General features: G+C 42.7%; 1 protein-coding gene across 1 annotated transcript in view; it reads left to right on the top strand.

Moving 5' to 3' along the window:
* The window catches only part of SCIN (scinderin), a 96602-nt gene that overhangs the window by 29739 nt on the left and 47946 nt on the right, over positions 1 to 18917 (top strand). The window contains exon 4 of the mRNA XM_073333825.2: positions 8478 to 8627. Coding sequence (XP_073189926.2) covers positions 8478 to 8627 — 150 coding nt within the window. The remainder of the gene's footprint in view (positions 1 to 8477; positions 8628 to 18917) is intronic.

Here is an 18917-nt window from a genome sequence, read left to right as displayed (position 1 = left end):
CACACTAATTAGACTAAAAGCACAAGTGTATACTATCCTGGATAACATTTACTTGGTTTTGTGCTTCAAGACTTCAGTTGTTTAGGTGATTCTCTTCAGGGAAGTAGTATGGAATTTTTATATTTAATCTAGTAGAAACAAGAAAAGGAGTACAAGTGGCACCTTAGAGACTCACCAATTTATTTGAGCATAAGCTTTCGTGAGCTACAGCTCACTTCATCGGATGCATCCGAAAGCCACTAATACTCCTTTTCTTTTTGCGAATACAGACTAACACAGCTGCTACTCTGAAACCTAGTAGAAACAGTGGACGATATCCTCACCTGATGTAAGTGACAGGTTCCACTGATGTCAACTGAGTTATGTTGATTTATTGCAGCTGAGGATGTGGTATCTGACGCTGGCTCCAACCCTCAGCTTTGATTCCTGGTTCTGACGCAGGCTTGACTCCTGGATCTGGTAATTGGCAGTTGACTCTGCTGCTGACCTTTGGCTTTGTCCCCTACCTGGATACCAGCTCTGACTATTAGGCCAGACCACCTCTATCCCGATCCCTAACACTGATATCCACAATTGGGACCTGTGGCTTTGGCACTGGCAATCAACAAGCTGTGGAAAAACAGCTGGACATGATAGCCAAGCCAGAGATCCTAGTTCTTTCCCCCCCCACCCCATGACAATTCTGGTTTCTGCCACTCTTGGTCTAAACTCCTTTTTGTACCTTACCCATGCCATGCACCCCTATGTAATGTTAACCCTTGCAATTATGTTCTCATAAATAAGGACACACTCCTCCCAGGGTTTCTCTCACAAATTATACTCTCATGTATGTGAAATGACACAGTCCGATTCTTAAGAGTCTGGGCTACCTGGGACTTGTCTTCATCCTTCTTTTCCTTTTTTTCCCCATGTCCTCAGCCAGATCCTCATAGAAAAAGTAGGAGGAACAACTCCACAAACTGCTCTTTCCATATTTTTCCTTTGCCGCTTTAGATCAGCGAGTCCCAACAGGCCAGTCCGGTTCAGTGTATCCCTGAGCTTTGGCACCTGCGTCACCCACTTGTACCTTGTTAGAAACTGTTCTGGTGCTTGAAGCCCCAAGAGGTGGCTGTTCCTGGGAGATGCAGGAGCTGTCTCCTGCCCTGGTAGCTCAGTGGCCTGCTGTGGAACACTGACCCCACCCCAAACTGTGCAGATGGAGCCGGCATCCTAGGGTATGTCTACCTTGCAATTAAACACTTATGGCTAGCCTGTGTCAGCTGCTTGCGGGGCTGTGAAGTTGGTGTAGATGTTCTGACTTGGGCTGGAACTCAAGCTCTGGGACCCTATGCAGGGGAATTTTCTAGAGCCTGGGCTGCAGCCTAAGAGTAGACATCTACACCTGCAGTTTTACTACCATACAGCCCGAGCCCTGTGAGCCAGAGTCAGCTGACAGAGGCCAGCTGTGAGTGTTTAATTTACAGTGTACACATAACCCTCCTGATTTTCCAGGATCTGCCATGGTTTGGGCTGGGCTGGGTGGAGGTTTGCAAATATCATGCCTGTCCTAATGGGATGATATGAGAGGATCTAAAGGAGATCTCTTTGTGGAGATTTCCTCTCACAGAGGCTCATCCCACAGATTTAACATATGGAGTGATCAGATCATTGTGTCTTGCTTTTAGAAAAAAATACCTTCCCTGGGCTCACCACGTACATGTCAGGTTTAATTCCAATGCAAATAAAACCCAAAATACAGTCAGCCATGTTAATCCCAGTGGAGGAAACTGGGATCAAGATTTTTTTCAAAAGTGATTTAAGGTACCTTGATTTTTGGGTATCTAACTTCAGCCTTAAAGGGGCTTGGTTTTCAGAAAGTGCTGAAAACCAGACTCTCTTAAGATGCATTAAGATGGCACCCTAAATCATTATTCACTTTTGATAATCTTGGCCTTATTTTTTTAAATGCAAATGACAGCCCAGTGTGAGTATTGTTAATATTGTAGTATATATTTCTAGAGCTGCAGTCATCCTCCAAGACTGAATTTTACACAGCTAGGTAATATTTATTTAAAGAAGAGAGAGTCAAGGTGCAAAGAATAATGCTCAGGTGTGGTATAGTAGAAACCTGATGAACTTTAACCTTAATGAAAGTGCTGGAGAGAGAGATTCTTTCAACTTGCAAAGCACACATGATAAGACAAGACTTCCTTAATCTCTCCAGTTAATTTTGTGGAAACATATTTTGTTTCTCCTCCTTACTGCTTCTATATTTTGCGAGAAATAAAAAACTCTTATTTATTGCTGATACATCTTCAGTGGTCCCAGCATGTGTCACTGATGTTTGAAATCAGCTAAATTGGGAGCAACAAAGAGAAAAGCCAAGATGAGAATGAAAAGTAAGCCTGAAACATATGTTTGAGTGTTTCACTTCTGCAGAAATATAATATGAACAAAAGGTATATATGCACACAGAAAGTCTTTGAGAATTGAGGAAGCCATTGAAAAAAAATTCAAATGTGAGCATACATGAGAAACAGATTGGGGGAAAACAGTTTGGATAAAATTATAGTTCCTTTATCTTTCACTTAAAATAAACCTTTACTGAAGTTTCAAAAGCTTGGTTACTTCTCTCTTTTTATTATCTTGACCTCTATTGTTCTGCTTCTTGTGAGACAACCAGAAGTATTGAAATAATTAGACTATTTTTTTTTGTAGGGTTTGCCTCCTAATTCATAGTAGTACCAAAAATCTTGCAGGTGAGACTTCTTACAAGATTTCCAGTTGGGTTCTGCAGATCTAAGAAATTTGGATAAAGAAGTAAACTTCTGGGTGCTTCTCAGAACCAAATTCTAAGTCTTTTGAGATCTGTCCAGCACTAAGGCCCTATTTACAAACTGATCAAATTGACTGGCATAGCTGTTGCAAAATAAACTATTCCACAATAGCTATTTCAGAATAGCTCCCCATGCAGACACTATTCCTGAAAAAAAAAAGTGGCTTTATTCCACAGTAATTACTCCATTCACAAAGCCAAGTAATTATTCTTGAATAAAATCAGTTTTATTTTGGAACAGAGTGCCCACATGGAACAGTTAAATTGGAATAGCTATGCTGGTCAATTTCCTCTGTGTAGACAAGATCTAAAATAAATAAGATTTTCGGAAGAAAATAAAAAGGTAAATGGAGTTATAGGTTTGTGAAGGATTTCTGAGAAGAGACATCTTGTTTATGGCTCCTCTCTCTCTCTCTCCTCCATTCAGCGAATGAGCAATAAAACAACACTAACCACTCCATTAGAGATCTCCCACTATCTTCATACGGGTTGTCATATTTGTTTACAATGAACGTTAATTTTATACAGTATGATTACAAAGGAAAAATATTTGTTTCTCAGTTTTTATTTTTCTACGTTTTTATTACCTTATGCTTTACTAAGTTCCAGTGTCTTTTCTCTGTCGTTCATTAGGTACACCTTATTTGTTCAGTATTTATGTTTTTAATACATCTTTCTAATATTTTTGGCTTTGGTAAATGTTTTGCCTACATTTGTTGAGTGGGGTTAATTATGTGGATGCTACGTGGTCTTTCTAAGACATCCTTGATTTCCTAACCTCACCCTTAGTTTTGTGGTAATACATGATTGTTTTTGAATAAAAAATATGGTAAATGAGACTGGATTTGCAATGGTTTTTACTCTCTACTTAGGTTTGGCAGAATTCAATTTTTTTGAATAATTTTGATGGATGATATAAATGTTCCGATGAAGTGAGCTGTAGCTCACGAAAGCTCATGCTCAAATAAATTGGTTAGTCTCTAAGGTGCCACAAGTACTCCTTTTCTTTTTGCGAATACAGACTAACACGGCTGTTACTCTGAAACCTGTCGATATAAATGTTGGGTTTTTTAAGGCATTTTTTCCTTTTTATCATTTTTTTAAAATGTGCCCAGTTGCAAGAAAATATGGGAGGCAGGCAACAGAATGGGTCAGTCAATTATTTAATGACAGTAGACATTGATTTCAAAAAGTTAAAGCTTTGTAACTGCTAAAACACAAATTGTAAACATCACATGTCAAAATATAAGAAGTAAATATCCTTAAATCAAACTTGAATAAGATGTCAACCAGCATTTTTCTTTCTTTATCTCCTATCTTTATCATTTTTCATCTGTTTTTTTGTGTACAGTGAAATTGATGTTTACTGAAATTTACCAATAAAAATATAATCCTTCCAAGCCTACCTATACTCAGTGTAGCACAGTTCTAAACAATAACTTTATCTGACTTCTCTTGATACAGATTTAGAATACTTCATAACTAAATCTTGTTTTAAAGATGGGTCAAGAAGGCACTATTTAAATCAGATTAGATTTAGCCAAATTTGAAGCCAAGATTTTGGTCCCAGATTGTGGGTAGATCACAAAGTACACATCCAAACCAGAATAGGGAAAACAGGCCCATCTGCTTTTGACTCAGACCTAGGATCAAAATTATTAAGGCAGGTTCAAAGATATAGAGATTCAGAAATGAGCCCCCTGAAATTTGAAGAGGTCCAGATTTGAGCTTCTGGTTGTAGCTTACCTTTACTCTTAATGAAAGCCTAAAACAGCTGGTTGGTGGCAGCCGATTCCAAACATGGGTAACCACTTGGTGGGGAAGGGCCTAGGGTCTAGACTGTGAGTCACATGTGTTTTAGTTTCCTTTAATCAGTCAAAGCCAAACATTTGAAATAAGCTTTGAGTAGAGTATCTACTGTCTGTTCTACACACAGCAAGTTAGCATTTACAAGAAGGTACTTGCTTTGACTTGCATGAATAAGCAATATTTCATAACCCACTTATTTGAAACTGATATTTCTGTGACTACAACTCGTGCATGGGAGTTATAGAGGCAGTCTGCAAGGAAGAGTTTAAAATTGTGATAAAAAAATTGGGCCACATTATTTTTATTATATTGACCTAAACTTTACAAACCAGTTATTTACCTGTGAAAGTACTGACAGACAGGTCATCTCTTACTATTTGTACCATATCCAGAGACAACAGCCTGCTCAGCCAATTGTTTAACCTCCTTTTTGAAAGATGAAAATATTAATTATTTAGTGATGATCCTTGTTATTAAAAATGTGATGTGTATATTGTGTAGCTTTTGCCATTGCTATTGTATTGGAGACTCTGCAGAATTATTGAAAACATTTTTTTCTCTCAAATTAACACTGTCCAAAAAGAAATGAAAAAAAATAACTAGAAATACTAACTGACTAATTCCCTTTTGACTAGCTCCTTCCAGTTCAACCTCCAGAATTTCTTCACTTTTTCTATTCTGCCTATGTTTTCAGCAAGTACTTCAAAGACCTAAATCTGTTTTCTTTACTCCTCTCAGACAGATCCCAGGCAAACTCCCTCTGTTAGCCTCTCTGCTGTTCGCTGCTCCTAATAGCCTTCTATGGCTAACTGGCTCTGTGGATGAGGGGAAAGCAGTGGACGTGTTGTTCTTGACTTTAGCAAAGCTTTTGACACGGTCTCCTACAGTATTCTTGCCAGCAAGTTAAAGAAGTATGGGCTGGATGAATGGACTATAAGATGGATAGAAAGCTGGCTAGATTGTCAGGGTCAACGGGTGGTGATCAATGGCTCCATGTCTAGTTGGCAGCTGGTGTCAAGTGGAGTGCCCCAGGGCTTGGTCCTCGGGCCGGTTTTGTTCAATATCTTCGTTAATGATCTGGAGGATGGTGTGGATTGCACCCTCAGCAAGTTTGCAGATGACACTAAACTGGGAGGAGTGGTAGATACGGTGGCAGGTAGGGATAGGATACAGAGGGCCCTACATAAATTAGAGGATTGGGCCAAAAGAAATCCCTGATGAGGTTCAACAAGGACAACTGTAGAGTCCTGCACTTAGGACAGAAGAATCCCAGGCACCCCTACAGACTAGGGACAAAAGGGCTAGGCAGCAGTTCTGCAGAAAAGGACCTAGGGGTTACAGTGGACAAGAAACTGGATATGAGTCAGCAGTGTGCCATTGTTGCCAAGAAGGCCAATGGCATTTTGGGCTGTGTAAGTAGGGGCATTGCCAGCAGATCGAGGGACGTGATCATTTTCTTCTATTCGACATTGGTGAGGCCTCATCTGGAGTACTGTGTCCAGATTTGGGCCCCACACCACAAGAAGGATGTGGAAAAATTGGAAAATGTCCAGCGGAGGGCAACAAAAATGATTAGGGGACTGGAACACGTGACTTATGAGGAGAGGCTGAGGGGACTGGGATTGTTTAGTCTGCGGAAGAGAAGAATGAGGGGGGATTTGATAGCTGCTTTCAACTACCTGAAAGGGAGTTCCAAAGAGGATGGATCTAGACTGTTCTCAGTGGTAGCAGATGACAGAACGAGGAGTAGTGGTCTCAAGTTGCAGTGGGGGAGGTTTAGGTTGGATATTAGGAAAAACTTTTTCACTAGGAGGGTGGTGAAACACTGGAAAGCGTTACGTAGGGAGGTGGTGGAATCTGCTTCCTTAGAAGTTTTTAAGGTCAGGCTTGACAAAGCCATGGCTGGGATGATTTAGTTGGGGATTGGTCCTGCTTTGAGCAGGGGGTTGGACTAGATGACCTTCTGAGGTCCCTTCCAACCCTGAAATTCTATGACACATAGTCTGCATCTAGGATAGATTATCTGACTTGTGAAACATTTCAGATGCTCTAAACAAACGTTAATCATTGTGACACTCAATTGAAGAATCCCCATAGTAATAACTAGATCCTTGAAGGGCCTGCCTAGGGCCTGACCTAGACTCAGTGAGAGGCTTTGCATTGACTTCATGTGGTTTTGGATCAGAACACTGGTGAGCAAGCTGTCCATACAGAAGAGCTTTATTGAAGGCGATTAGGCATTTGCTCTTTTGGAAGTGCCTTTGAGTGACCGAGACTTTAGTGATGTGTCAAAGCAGCAGTGGGCCTACACGAGAATAGCAATCTAAAATGAATGGTCCTCAAAACAGGAATTAGCAGACCAAATTGAAGGACTTTTGTCCATTTTTGAGAAACAGACTCAAAATTCTGAAATGTTTGGGTGAGGTTTCTTTGGCTCTGGTTTCTGTCTGGAATCAGAACTGGAACTGTCAAAGTCCCTGTGATAATGAAAGGGGGGGGGGGAGGGCTCCCTTTTATGGACACCCAGCCAGCCAGTAGCTATAAAATCCTTCTTAATAGCTGTTCTCTACTTGCTCTACCTGTAAAAGGTTACAAAGTCTCACTGTGATGCATAGGTAAAAGGAAGTAGTGGGCACCTGGCCAGAAGAGCCAATGGAAAGGCTAGAACTTTTTAAAATTGAAAAAAGACTCCCCTTTTGTCTGTCTGTCTGTTGTTCTCCCAGGAAGAGGCAGTCAGGGCCGCAGCTATGCTGTAAGAAGCTTGGGCCAGGTATGAAAAAATCGTCAGTATTATACCTAGAAACTACTCATTTAAAACCCCAGATATGTAAGTTGATCAGGAAATGTCTAGGAAGATGCAATTAGGTTTATTTCTTTTATTTCGTTATGGCTTGTGGATTCTTCTGTGCTAACCCCAGGTGCTTTTGTTTTGCTTGTAACCTTTAAGCTGGACCTCAAGAAAGCTATTCTTAGTGCTTAATCCTTGTAGTTGCTTTTTTAAAATCTAGCAATAGCCTGAGTTCCCAGATGTATTTATTTTCTTTTTTTTTATTAATAAAATTTACCTTTTTTAAGAACAGAATTGGATTTGTGTGTCTTAAGAGGTTTGTGCACATGTTGCTTAATTAGCTGGTGACAACAGCTGATTTCCTTTTTTTTTCTTTGTCAGCTCGTCCCTGGAGAGGGGGTGAAAGGGCTTGAGGGTACCCCACAGGAAGGAATTCCCAAGTGTGCCCTCCTGGGGTCTCAAAGGAGTTCTACACTTGAGTGGTGGCAGCATCTACCAATCCAAGATCAGAGAAAGTAGCTGTAACACTGGGAGTTTAATACAAGCCTGGAGTGGCCAGTATTAATTTTTAGAACCCTTGCGGGCCCCCACCTTCTGCACTCAAAGTGCCAGAGTGGGGAATTAGCCTTGACAGTTCCATAAGAGGGGCTGAACTCAGAGTGTTCCTCATTGGAAGAAGTACCAGAAATTTCATTTCTGAGATTGGGGAAGAAATTTCTCATGAAGAAACTCAAGGGATTCAGCTTGTTTAGATAAGCTTCAGATAAACAGCCAGATTTTTGCGCTTCTGGACCAAACCGAAGCCCTAGCGCATAGACACTATGGTGAGTGAGGCTACCTGAATACTTCAGTTATAGCACTAGTCTATATGACACAAAACCAGTCTTTGATCCAGATCCTCAACTGGTGTAATTTGAGGTAACTCTATTAAATTCAGTGGTGGTGTGCTGATTTACACAACCTGACAGTCTGGCCCTTTGTGTTTTAGTAACAGCTCTAAAGTATTTCATAATTCTGCCCTATGTTGATTCTGATGACTGAAGTATCCGTTCTCATTTATTCTAGGAAATTTACCAGTGGTGTGGCTCAACATGCAATAAATTTGAGCGTCTGAAAGCTGCTCAAGTTGCTGTTGGCATTCGGGACAATGAGAGGAATGGAAGATCTCAGCTAATTGTTGTAGAGGAAGGAAGTGAGCCAAGACAACTTACAAAGGTATTGTAAATGTATTGCTGGTTCAAATACACTGTTATCCAGACTTCTGGGCATGTCCTGCCGCCATAATACTTCACCTCAGGATATGTCATCAGATCTCATTATCTAAGCAGGACTGGACCCAGTCTTTACATAGAGAAGATCCTCACCGGACACCCATCAACTTCATTGCTCTGTCGTAAGAGTGCTGTATACACAACACTGCTAGGTGCTCTTCCTTCTCAGTCAGGACTGAGCTAGTGCCCCAGCCTAGTGCTATGAGATGATTGACTCCCTTTATGTGCTGTCTTTCATGGCCCCCTTTTTGGAAAAGTAAGAATGTTAGCCCTTGTGTCTTGAACAAATCCCAGTGGAGTAATTACATTCTACAAACATAAATTCATCCAGCAGTTTCCCTAGCAAAGTTATTCCTTTCCTCTCCTAAATAAACAATACTCATATAGGGTTTGGTCCTATGGTCTTTGAAGTCAATGGCAAAGCTCCCTCAATAGTGCAGGATCAGTGCTAGATAGAGTGGTGGGGAAGTTTATGGAGGGGAGAGATGAGTGGTGGGAGTGCCTTGAAAAGCTTGTGAGAGAACTGGTGAAGGGAGTGTAACAAACAAATTGAAGGACTTGGGAGGGAGGACAAAAGTCCTTGTGCGTTGCTTTGGAACATCACAGCTATTAGAAACACCTTTGTACTATGGAGCTAGTCCATGGGGACTTGAGTAAGTCCCCTTTTATTCTATATGGCAAAGTTATTTTTCATACACAGAGATATTTAAAATAATAACACAGACTTTGAATACAGTCATATGTAAAAAGATTATCAGCTGAGTCAGGTCATGTCTACACTAGGGGGACTGTACTGGCATATCTACAGCACTGGAGCTATTCTAGCATGACCCATAGTGTAGACACAGCCTGTACCAAAGGAAGAGGTTGTTCTGTCGGTGTAGTAACATCACCTCTCTGAATGACAGTAGCTTGGTTAAGGAAAGCATTCTTCTGTTGGCCTAGCTGCATCTACACCAGGAGTTAGGTCGACATAGCTACGTGACTCTGGGGTTTGGATTTTACATACCACTGAGCAATGTCCCTGTGTTGACCTAAATTTTAAGTGTAGGCCAGGCTTCAGGGCCTGTCTACACTTGAAACGTGACAGCACCCCAGCTGCAGTGCTGCTGCTGTAGTGCTTCAGTGTAGGCACGGCCTCTGCCAATGTGGGGGGTCTCTAACTAGTGTAGGTAATCCACCTCCCCGAGGGGTTTGATTGATGGAAGAATTTGATCTCGCACGCTCTACACTTGGGGTTAGTTGCTCAGAGGTTTGATGTAGCCTCAGTCTCATTTAACCAGCCATTATAGGCTGGCTCCATGCTCCAGCAGAGTCCTGGGGGGGCGTTGGGGCTGTAAAGCTGCAGGGTGTGTCTGGGGGGTCAGGGCTCTGGGTTGAGGCAGGGGTTTGGGGCTTCTGCCCTGCAGGAGCACCAGGGCTCAGGGCTTTGGACCAGAGGGAGCACTGAGGCTCAGGACTTCAAACCTACGGCTCCGTTCCCAGCTTCAGCTTGGTGGGGGACACACCATGGATTGGGGCTTCAGCCCCGGGACTCTGCTCCCAGTTTCAGCCTCGCAGGGGGTGCCAGGGATCAGGGCTTTAGCTCTGAGGGGGAGTGCTGGTTTCAGCCCCAGCACTCGTCCCATAGTTAGAGTCCCGGCGCACACCCTCCCCCACCCCTGGCAGACACGGGGAGCAGAACTGTGGGTCTGAAGCCCCAATCCCTGGCACACCTTGTGGGGCTGAAGCTGGAACAGAGCAGCAGGGCTAAAGCCCCGATCCCCAGCACTCCCTCCAGGTCTTAAGCCATGAGCCCAGGCGCTTCCAGGGGGAGAAGCCCTGAGCCCCCTGTCGGGAACCCTGGCGACTCCCCTTCCCCACCTGGAGTCCTGACCCCCCTCAACCCTACAGCTGCAGCCCCAATTCCCCCATAGCAGAAGTCCATAGTGTCTTGTTCAGCGTTACAGACCATTTCAGAGTTACGGACAATCTCCATGCCTGAGGTGTCTGTAACGCTGAGGCTCTACTATACTTCCCCCTCTAACTAGGTGCAGATCAGGTGATGAGAGGTGCAAGTGTCCCGATGTGCACTTTCAATTCGTTTTCAAATTGCAAAATTGCATGTGGATACTTTGGACATACAATGCACCTTCAGAAAGGGAGGCCACATCTCCTCTACTTTGAAAACATGCCCCTAAAATAATTTACTTTGAAGTCTAATTTGCCTCAGGGGCAAAAGGCACAGAACCTGTTCTGCTCTATTGCTTAAACAATTATTGCTTACAATCAGCATGACAAAACAGTGGTGCACCAGAAACAGTCTTCATGCACACTCCATTAGTATTGCTTCATGCAGATAACATGGGGCAGAAGACACGCCAAACCAGAAATTAAATGTGCCTATTCCATTTTGCTGAAGAATTATTTTATGTTCAACGTTTTGTTCCTTTCCCACTTTGGAGGGGGTGGGGGAGAGTCTGAATGGGAAAAATTGATTTAGAAACATTAATAAATTCCAAGTGTGTTAGGAGGTTAGTATGTGAACTGTAACCAGATCACAATGTTGGTCAACATTTTTCAACTGTTGAAGATTCAGAAAACAGGGGGAGGGAAGGAGGCGTGGCATTTCTGAAGGAAAAATTACAAATCTGCCCCTCCCCCACTTTAAAAAATCTACTCTAGAGCTGGTTGAAATTGAGTAAATTTGTTTTTTTTGTTTTTTAATAGGGTTCCCATCCCTTAAGCAATCCCCCACCACCACCCTACACACACACACGTGCACACACACACACACACACACGTCCATTTTCAACTAGTTCAGGACTTAATACATAGTAGATATTATAAAGGAAAAGTTACACCCATTCATCATTAAGGTGTTGAGGGCCCTGATGAAGTGTCACCTCTCTGCTCCACTGTGATGCTCAGGAATGCATAAATCTGTGATATCCCAACTACTAGACTATACAGTATTTGCTTCTTTTTTTTTTTGTCTGCGCTGCTGCCTGATTGAGGACTTCCGGTTTCACAGGGTGTCTGGTTGACTGGTAAGTCCGTAACTCTGGTGTTCGGTATCTTTGAAGAAGTCCATGGGGTTGTGTGGGTGGAAGATGTTACAGGCTGAGACACGGATCTCATCACAAAGCCCTCATTCAGCTGTGTGGTTCTTGTAACTCGTGTAAACTTCCTGGAACCTGTAGTGACCTACACAGGTGATTAAAAGGACAGGGAAAATGCCACAGTTGTAATTTGATTTCCCTGTCTTGGAAAATATTAGTGAATAATGATTTTCGTTACTTGCCCAGCAACAATGGAGGGAAAGTTTCAGCTTTTCCTTTCTTACGAAGGTAAATATTAAGGTGGGAGACTATTGGTGAGTTAAGTGAACAGTGTTTATTGCTCTGATTGCTCACCATTGTGACAACTCTTCTCCTGTGAGCAGCAGTACCAGGGAAGTTCTGCGGGCAGTACTTCAGGCGGCAGGGGTGGGAGTGTTGTCTCAATAAAGAAATATGGAGCTGCGCCTGCATGCCTCCATCGCACGCCCAGTCATTGCAAGCTTTAGGGAAATGTGCTGTCATATAGCTACTAGGCCCGGAGTTCTCACCACAAATGTTTCAGTGGCCCCAGAGTGGGGCCACCAAATCTTGCTGGTTGCCACTATGACAGTTTTCTCTAAAATAATTAATTTAGGAAAAACAAATAAATATGCCCATAAACATGTCCAAATCATAGTTATTTGTGTAGGGTTTTTATTTGTACACTCAATGATAATAATAATTAATAATTAATGTACAGTTATCTCTATTCTTTACTGGACCTAAGCAGAACAGAAACACAAATAAGGTATTTTGCATGTTCTTATCTTGTGGTGGTGGTGGTGGGGTTTTTTTTGTTTTTTGGGGGGTTTTTTTGTTTTTGGTTTTTTTAGACTTGCTAGCTAGTAAGTCTGCTCCTGTGAAAAGTGATATTTGTATATTTGTTATCTAGCTCTGAAGCAGTGATGAGTGATATTTACAAACATATACATACCATTTTTCACAGCAGACTTACTCAGCCCTGGCAAGCCGGGGGACAAATTAAGCCCCGACGGGGAGGTGGATAGGGAGACAGTGGGGGGCCAAGGGTGATGAGGTAGATAAGTGAGGGGCTGAGGCAGCAGTGTGGGCCAGGGGTGGTGAGGGGGGGGTGAACCCGGAGACTGGGGTTTTGCACAGCAAAAACTGCAGAGCTGAAAGCCCCATGGTCAGAGCTGGCCACCTGGTACCTGCCACCCCAGGCTTGAAGCCAGAAGCCTGAGCCCCACCTCTCCTGGGAAGGTGGGGAACTCACACCAGCTGTCTGCTCCTCTGGCGCTTGTGGCTCCAAATGGGGGCAGGGCCCAACCCCTCCTTGCAGCCCAAGGGAAGGAACCACTGCTTTGCCCTCAGACTCACCTGCAATCACTGCCCAGGAGGCTGTGGCCACAAGAAAAGCCCCTGGTGGCCACGTGCGACCAGGTGGCCGTATTTGAAAATGCTGCACTAGGCCATCTCTCCTCTTTCCTTCTTTAAGCATCTGTCCCCTGTTGTTGCCTTTTTGTTTGATCTTTTGTGGCTTGCCCTTGTTCTCCATGAAGCCCCTTTGCTTCTGCTCATAAGACTTCCCTAATGCTGTTGGGTAGATCGGAAGCATCATTGTATTTATTCACTTTGGTGTCAGAGAAGTGGCATGGGCCTGGGCAGAGGAGGGTGCCACCCATTTCCCTAAAACATAAATTATAAAATGAGTAGGTGGGAAAAAGTGAGATTCTCATGATCCCGTACCAGAATGGAACTCCTGAGGGGGTTTTCTCCCTTGGATGCAGGCACATGGCTCTTCCTGTTGCTTGTGAACACTCGCAAATAGATGCTATTCTGGTACGCAGTTTTTCTTGCTGATAAGATGCCAGGCTGCTGCTATATAAGTACATGTTTGCAATGCAAATACAGATGAAGAATTTACAACGGAATTGCTGCCTGGGTTGTAGGAATTAGTTTTTTGCCTCTTGGTGAAAGTCATGCCCTGCATTTGGCTTAAGGCACAAGTGTAGTTTTTCTTGTAGTTTGCAGAAACCTCTGCAGTCTCAGCTTCAGTTGTCTGTCAGGGAAACTTCTCCCCTACCCGAAAAACTTTCCAGGGGCTTTCAGTGAGATTTGTGCTCCTAAATCCCTTAGGAGACTTTGAAAATCTTAGTGATCGAGTTTACTAGCATTAATGTTTGTGTGGAGGCAAATTTTACTCTTCATGCTGGCAGAACTTGTGTTTCTACTTGAAGAACAAGAACATGTGACTCAGCTGACCAATCACAACTAAGCATGAATATTCTAAAGTTGTGCTGTGTTGATCAATCTACAAAGTAAAAAAAATACTGAACATTGACTTAGGAAAAGTTGGCTAAGGCCTGATGTACACTTAACATTATATCAACAAAACTGTGTCGCTCAGGGGTATGAAAAGTCCACACTCTGAGTGTTGTAACAACACTACCTAGCTTCCAGTGTAGACCATGTAGAATGCTTCCATCAACCTAGTGACTGTAGGTGGTGGTCCTACTCTGACAGGAAAACCCCTTCCGTCATTGTAGGTAGCGTCTACACAATGGGGTGGCGTTGGCATAGCTACGGTGCCAGAGCTATGCTGCTATAGACCCTGTAGGGTAGACGTGGCCTGAATTAACGACATTGATCACTGTGAGTTATTCACTTAGTTCTATGATTGGATCTGATTCTCAGCTGCTGCTGGGGTGATCAGAGAACAGGGAGAGAGACCCTATTTTTTCATCTCTAGCAGTTCTATCTGCAGTAGATGATTTAATCTGTTGGCTGTATTACACCTGTCACACAGTGCATTCTCTTCCCAGCACTAGCCCTGGGAGGAGCAGCAGAGAGAAACGCTGATATTATTAGTTTCATTCTCCTTCTGCTTTCGCTACTTTCACGAGGAGTAACTGTATGAACTAGGTTCTCTGAGGTTGTAAATTGGAGAAACTCCACTGAAGTCAACAGAGCTACTGTAGTGACAGTTTTACACAGCAAATATAGTAGCCTTATGTGACCAGAAGCAGGGGTGCAATACTCTCTTGAGATTCTGCTGGAAGAACTCTAAAAGTGTCAAACAAAAGAAGTAATTTTCTAGCCCCCCTGGTTGTGGGGGAAACATAAAGCCTATCAACTCAAAAAAAAAAAAAAAAAAAAAACCAAAAGAACCCAAAATTGATTAGTTTAATAATCTCATCGTTTGGGGGGAGGTGTGTTTGACTCGTTTTTTAACTTTGGGCTGGGAATAATGTGAATCTAATGTAGACAACCAGACTTTCATAGATATGGGTTATTTCCTCACTCTTCAGTCTTTGGAAGGAGAGTTTTATGTTTCAAATGAACAGCTTTATTTTGCCAGTTGGCATCTTTTCCAAGTCAGAGTAACTTCCCTGTAGATTCCACCCAGCTGTAAATGTCAGGAAAATTGATTACCCGGTCAGTTAATTTGCTGAAAAAATAGTTACCATCCTTATTGAGTGGCAGTGTTAGAAAAGAAAATCACATGTCAAAAATTAATATGTATAAATATATATAGTAAACACTATAAACTGATACTGATCCCATCTGGTGCTCACCAGTGTAATGGTACTGTAGTCACCTTTCAGTGACAATCCAGAACTCAGTAAGGAGAGCAGTTACAACAAATGTTCTTTTATGGTCTCTTGCACCTACAATATCTTTTCCTGTCCCATTAAAATATATGAGGAATGAAACTTTAGCCATTCCCCAGCCGTGTTTCTTTCTTAACCTGTTCACATCAGGTTTTTTGTTTTTTTTGTTTTTTAAAGCAAACCCTGTTTAAATAATCTCACACTGTTTCTTTTGAGCTTTGATGTTTTTGGATCTGTGGGGAATAGTTGGTGAGTCTGTTCTCTTGATTCATGTTATGCATTTCACAGAATTATAGAAATGTAGGGCTGAAAGAGGGACCTTGAGGGTATGTCTACACTGCAATTAAAAACCCGCAGCTCCCCTTGCCAGCTGACCCACTTGTGTGGCTCGGCCTAAGGCTGTTTAATTGCGATGTACACATTCGGTCTCAGGTTGGAGCCCAGGCTCTAGGGACCTGCAAAGTGGGAGGGTCCCAGAGCTCGGGCTACAGCCCGAGCATGAATGGCTACACTGCAGTTAACAGCCCCTTAGCTCGAGCCCCATGAGCCAGAGTCAGCTGGCATGGGCCAGCTGCAGGTGTCTAACTGTAGTGTTGTAGACATAACCTGAGAGGTCATCTATTACAGGCCCCTGTGCTGAGGCAGGACCAAGTATACCTAGACCATCAGATTATGGCTTTTATTGTCATCCATCTTTTATACTTTTAAAGAGTACAGAGTTTCATTAAAGCATTAAACGTTCATAGTTATGTTGTCAGAAACTGTTCTTGTATTAAGAATTTCTTGATAGGAAATTAAGGTCTTGTCGTCTTAGGGAAAATTTTCTGGCATTGCTATGGGTATTCTACAATAAAAGTGATTTTATTTTGGAATAGAATCTCTGCTTCACTACAGCTATGCTAGGAAATTTCCCTGTGTAGACAAGGCCTAAGATTTCTTGTAAAACGGATTAAGGGTACGTCTGCACTACAAGTGCTGTAGCTGCCCTGCTGTAGTGTAGATGCTTGCTACAGCAATGGAAGGGGTTTATCCATCACTGTAGTAAATCCACCCCTCTGAGAGGTGGTAGCTAGGTCCACAGAATCCGTTGACCTAGCGGTGTCTACACAGGGGCTTAGGCCAGCTTAACTATGTCCTTCATAGGAATGAATTTTTCACACCCCTGAGCAATGTAACTAGGTCAACCTAAGTTTTACATGTAGATCATGCCTAAATAACTGTATTCACTCTTCTTTGAGCCTGTTAAGCACGTCCCTTTTAGAGTGAGACACTGATTAGCAAGGTACTTGAGTACTTGCATATGAATAGCTGAATAGCATTCCTCATGTTCTTAAATACTACTCTGAATCCCAGAGCCTGAGTGGCAAGTTCAGTATTTACAGGGATCTTTATCTGAACTCCATAGAATCTTACAAATACCTACTCCTTAAGGGTCAAACTTTCCTCCTGTGCAATCACATTAGGGCTAGTCAGATGGTTGAAGGAGGCTTTTCTAAGTGAAGGGGTTAAACTGGACTAGGACTTAGGAGTTCAACTCGCAGCACTGCTGCTGTCTTGCTGTGTGACTTTGGGCAAATTATTTAGCCTCTTTGACGGGTAAACTCTCCCACCCTTTGGCGACGTAGGGTACGTCTTCGCTAGCAACGTTAAAGCGCTGCCATGGCAGCTCTTTAATGTGGCTGTGTAGTTGTGGCACCAGCCCTGGGGTAGATCTCCCAGCGCTGTAAAAAAAAACAAAAAAAAAACCCCACCCCCACAAGGGGAGTAGCTACCAGCGGTGGGAGCACACCTCCCAGCGCCTGGGCACTGTCTACACTGTCACTTTACAGCGCTGAAACTTGCAGCGCTCAGGGGGGTTCTTTCACACCCCAGAGCGAGAAGGTCACAGTGCTTTAAAGTGGCATTGGAGACAAGGCCTTAGATTGTTAGGTTTTCAGGGCAGAGACAGCCTCTTCACCCCACAAACCATTGATCTTGGTTAGGGCGTCTAGAACGATGCTACTATACTCCCATAAATTAGTTCCATCCATTTCTGACACTGTTGCAAAGCACTGGACCTGCTTATTAGCTACTGTCAGACACTTAAGATATGGCATTTTCTGAAAATCATGGGTTGAATATCACATGTAATTTCTCAAGAAAAAAAAATTGGGGCTATCTGGCAAAGTAAATAAGTTATTAAAAATTGCATAATAAATTATCTGTTTCTATTCAGTGGCATTTTGATATTTTGTCTATTAAAACTGTCTGACTGATGAACATGTGGGTTATTGACTGGCTGAAGTATAGTAGTTTCTGCCTCCAATGAAGTTACTTTATTGCTCAGTTTATGGCAGCTGAAAGCATATGCTGTTACTTTATCTCTTCACAGCATTCCGGCTGCACTGTAAACTGCAAATATAAATAAATTAGTCATCTAGTTGACCTGCCTTTCATGCAAACTCTACTCAGTGGAGTGGCTAAAATTATTAGCTGTAGTGTAGATGGTGTGCATAAATATGCTTTCAGGGTTCAGTCATGTCTCAGCAGAGCTCGGTGGGGGAGGATGCAAACCACCCACACTTCAATGCATGACAACATTGTTCTTTCTGCGCAAGACTCAAAAGGCAAATAAAAAGAGCCCACATTTATTATTGTTTTAAAATCTCATGATTTGTAGGCTAATTTTGTTATACCAATAAAATAAAAACCAGCAGGATCTTATTAAAGGGAAAAAGGCAAAATACCACATTTATTGTGAATACAAAAAGAATCATAGTAAGCAGTTAGTTATAGCTATAACATTCCATTCAATCTCATATTTATTCACACATTCATTCATACAAACACACACACAGAGGTTCTGCAAGGTTGTTATCATAGTTACCAGCCTTAGAGTTGCTCATGTCAAGCCACTGGCCAGGTGGCCTGGACATGAGGAGGGAGCAGGGCCTTGTCAGATGCTCATCTGATGCTCCTGGAAGTTGGTTTGCAGAATCAGACCCCAAAGTTCTCACTTTTTAGAGTCTATTTTTATAGGAATTTCTTCCTATGCCAGTCTATGGGAATTGCTTCATCATGCTGTTGCTGAATCAATCAGCAGATAGCACATTCCTGATGGCTCCAAGATGTTATCTTGTTCTTTGGTTCTCCCATTCTTGAGGCTGTTGGGTGGATTCCAGTCTGCCCTGGGGGGGCGGGGTCCCTCTGGTGATTTCCACTTGATGCCTTCTTCAGCCGATGGACACTGGATTCTTAGGCTGGCACCTCCCTGGTCATTCAGTTATTATCCACACCAAGCATCCATCCACATACATCCTCTATCTCTATTTTAATCACAATTGTTAATACAACAAAAGGGCGGGGAGTCTCTGGATGCTGTTTCTGTTGTTACAGAGTATTGCTTTGAGTCTCTCTCTCTGTGAATTGCTTTGAGAACAGACTCTGTCTTAGAATGTACTAACACAATTAGCAGCTTGCAAGTTTCACACACAGAGGGAGAGAAAGAGTACCAAAAACCAAGAGACCTCTTAATTAGTAATACCCTGGAATTTAAACTATGGGGAATCAAACTCATTTGTGATTTTAATACAGAAGTTCTTT

This window comes from Lepidochelys kempii, chromosome 2, assembly GCF_965140285.1.
Source record: "Lepidochelys kempii isolate rLepKem1 chromosome 2, rLepKem1.hap1, whole genome shotgun sequence".
NCBI lineage: Eukaryota > Metazoa > Chordata > Testudines > Cheloniidae > Lepidochelys > Lepidochelys kempii.
The sequence above is the reverse complement of the archived record's forward strand: the minus strand, read 5'-3'. Positions and strand labels throughout refer to the sequence as shown.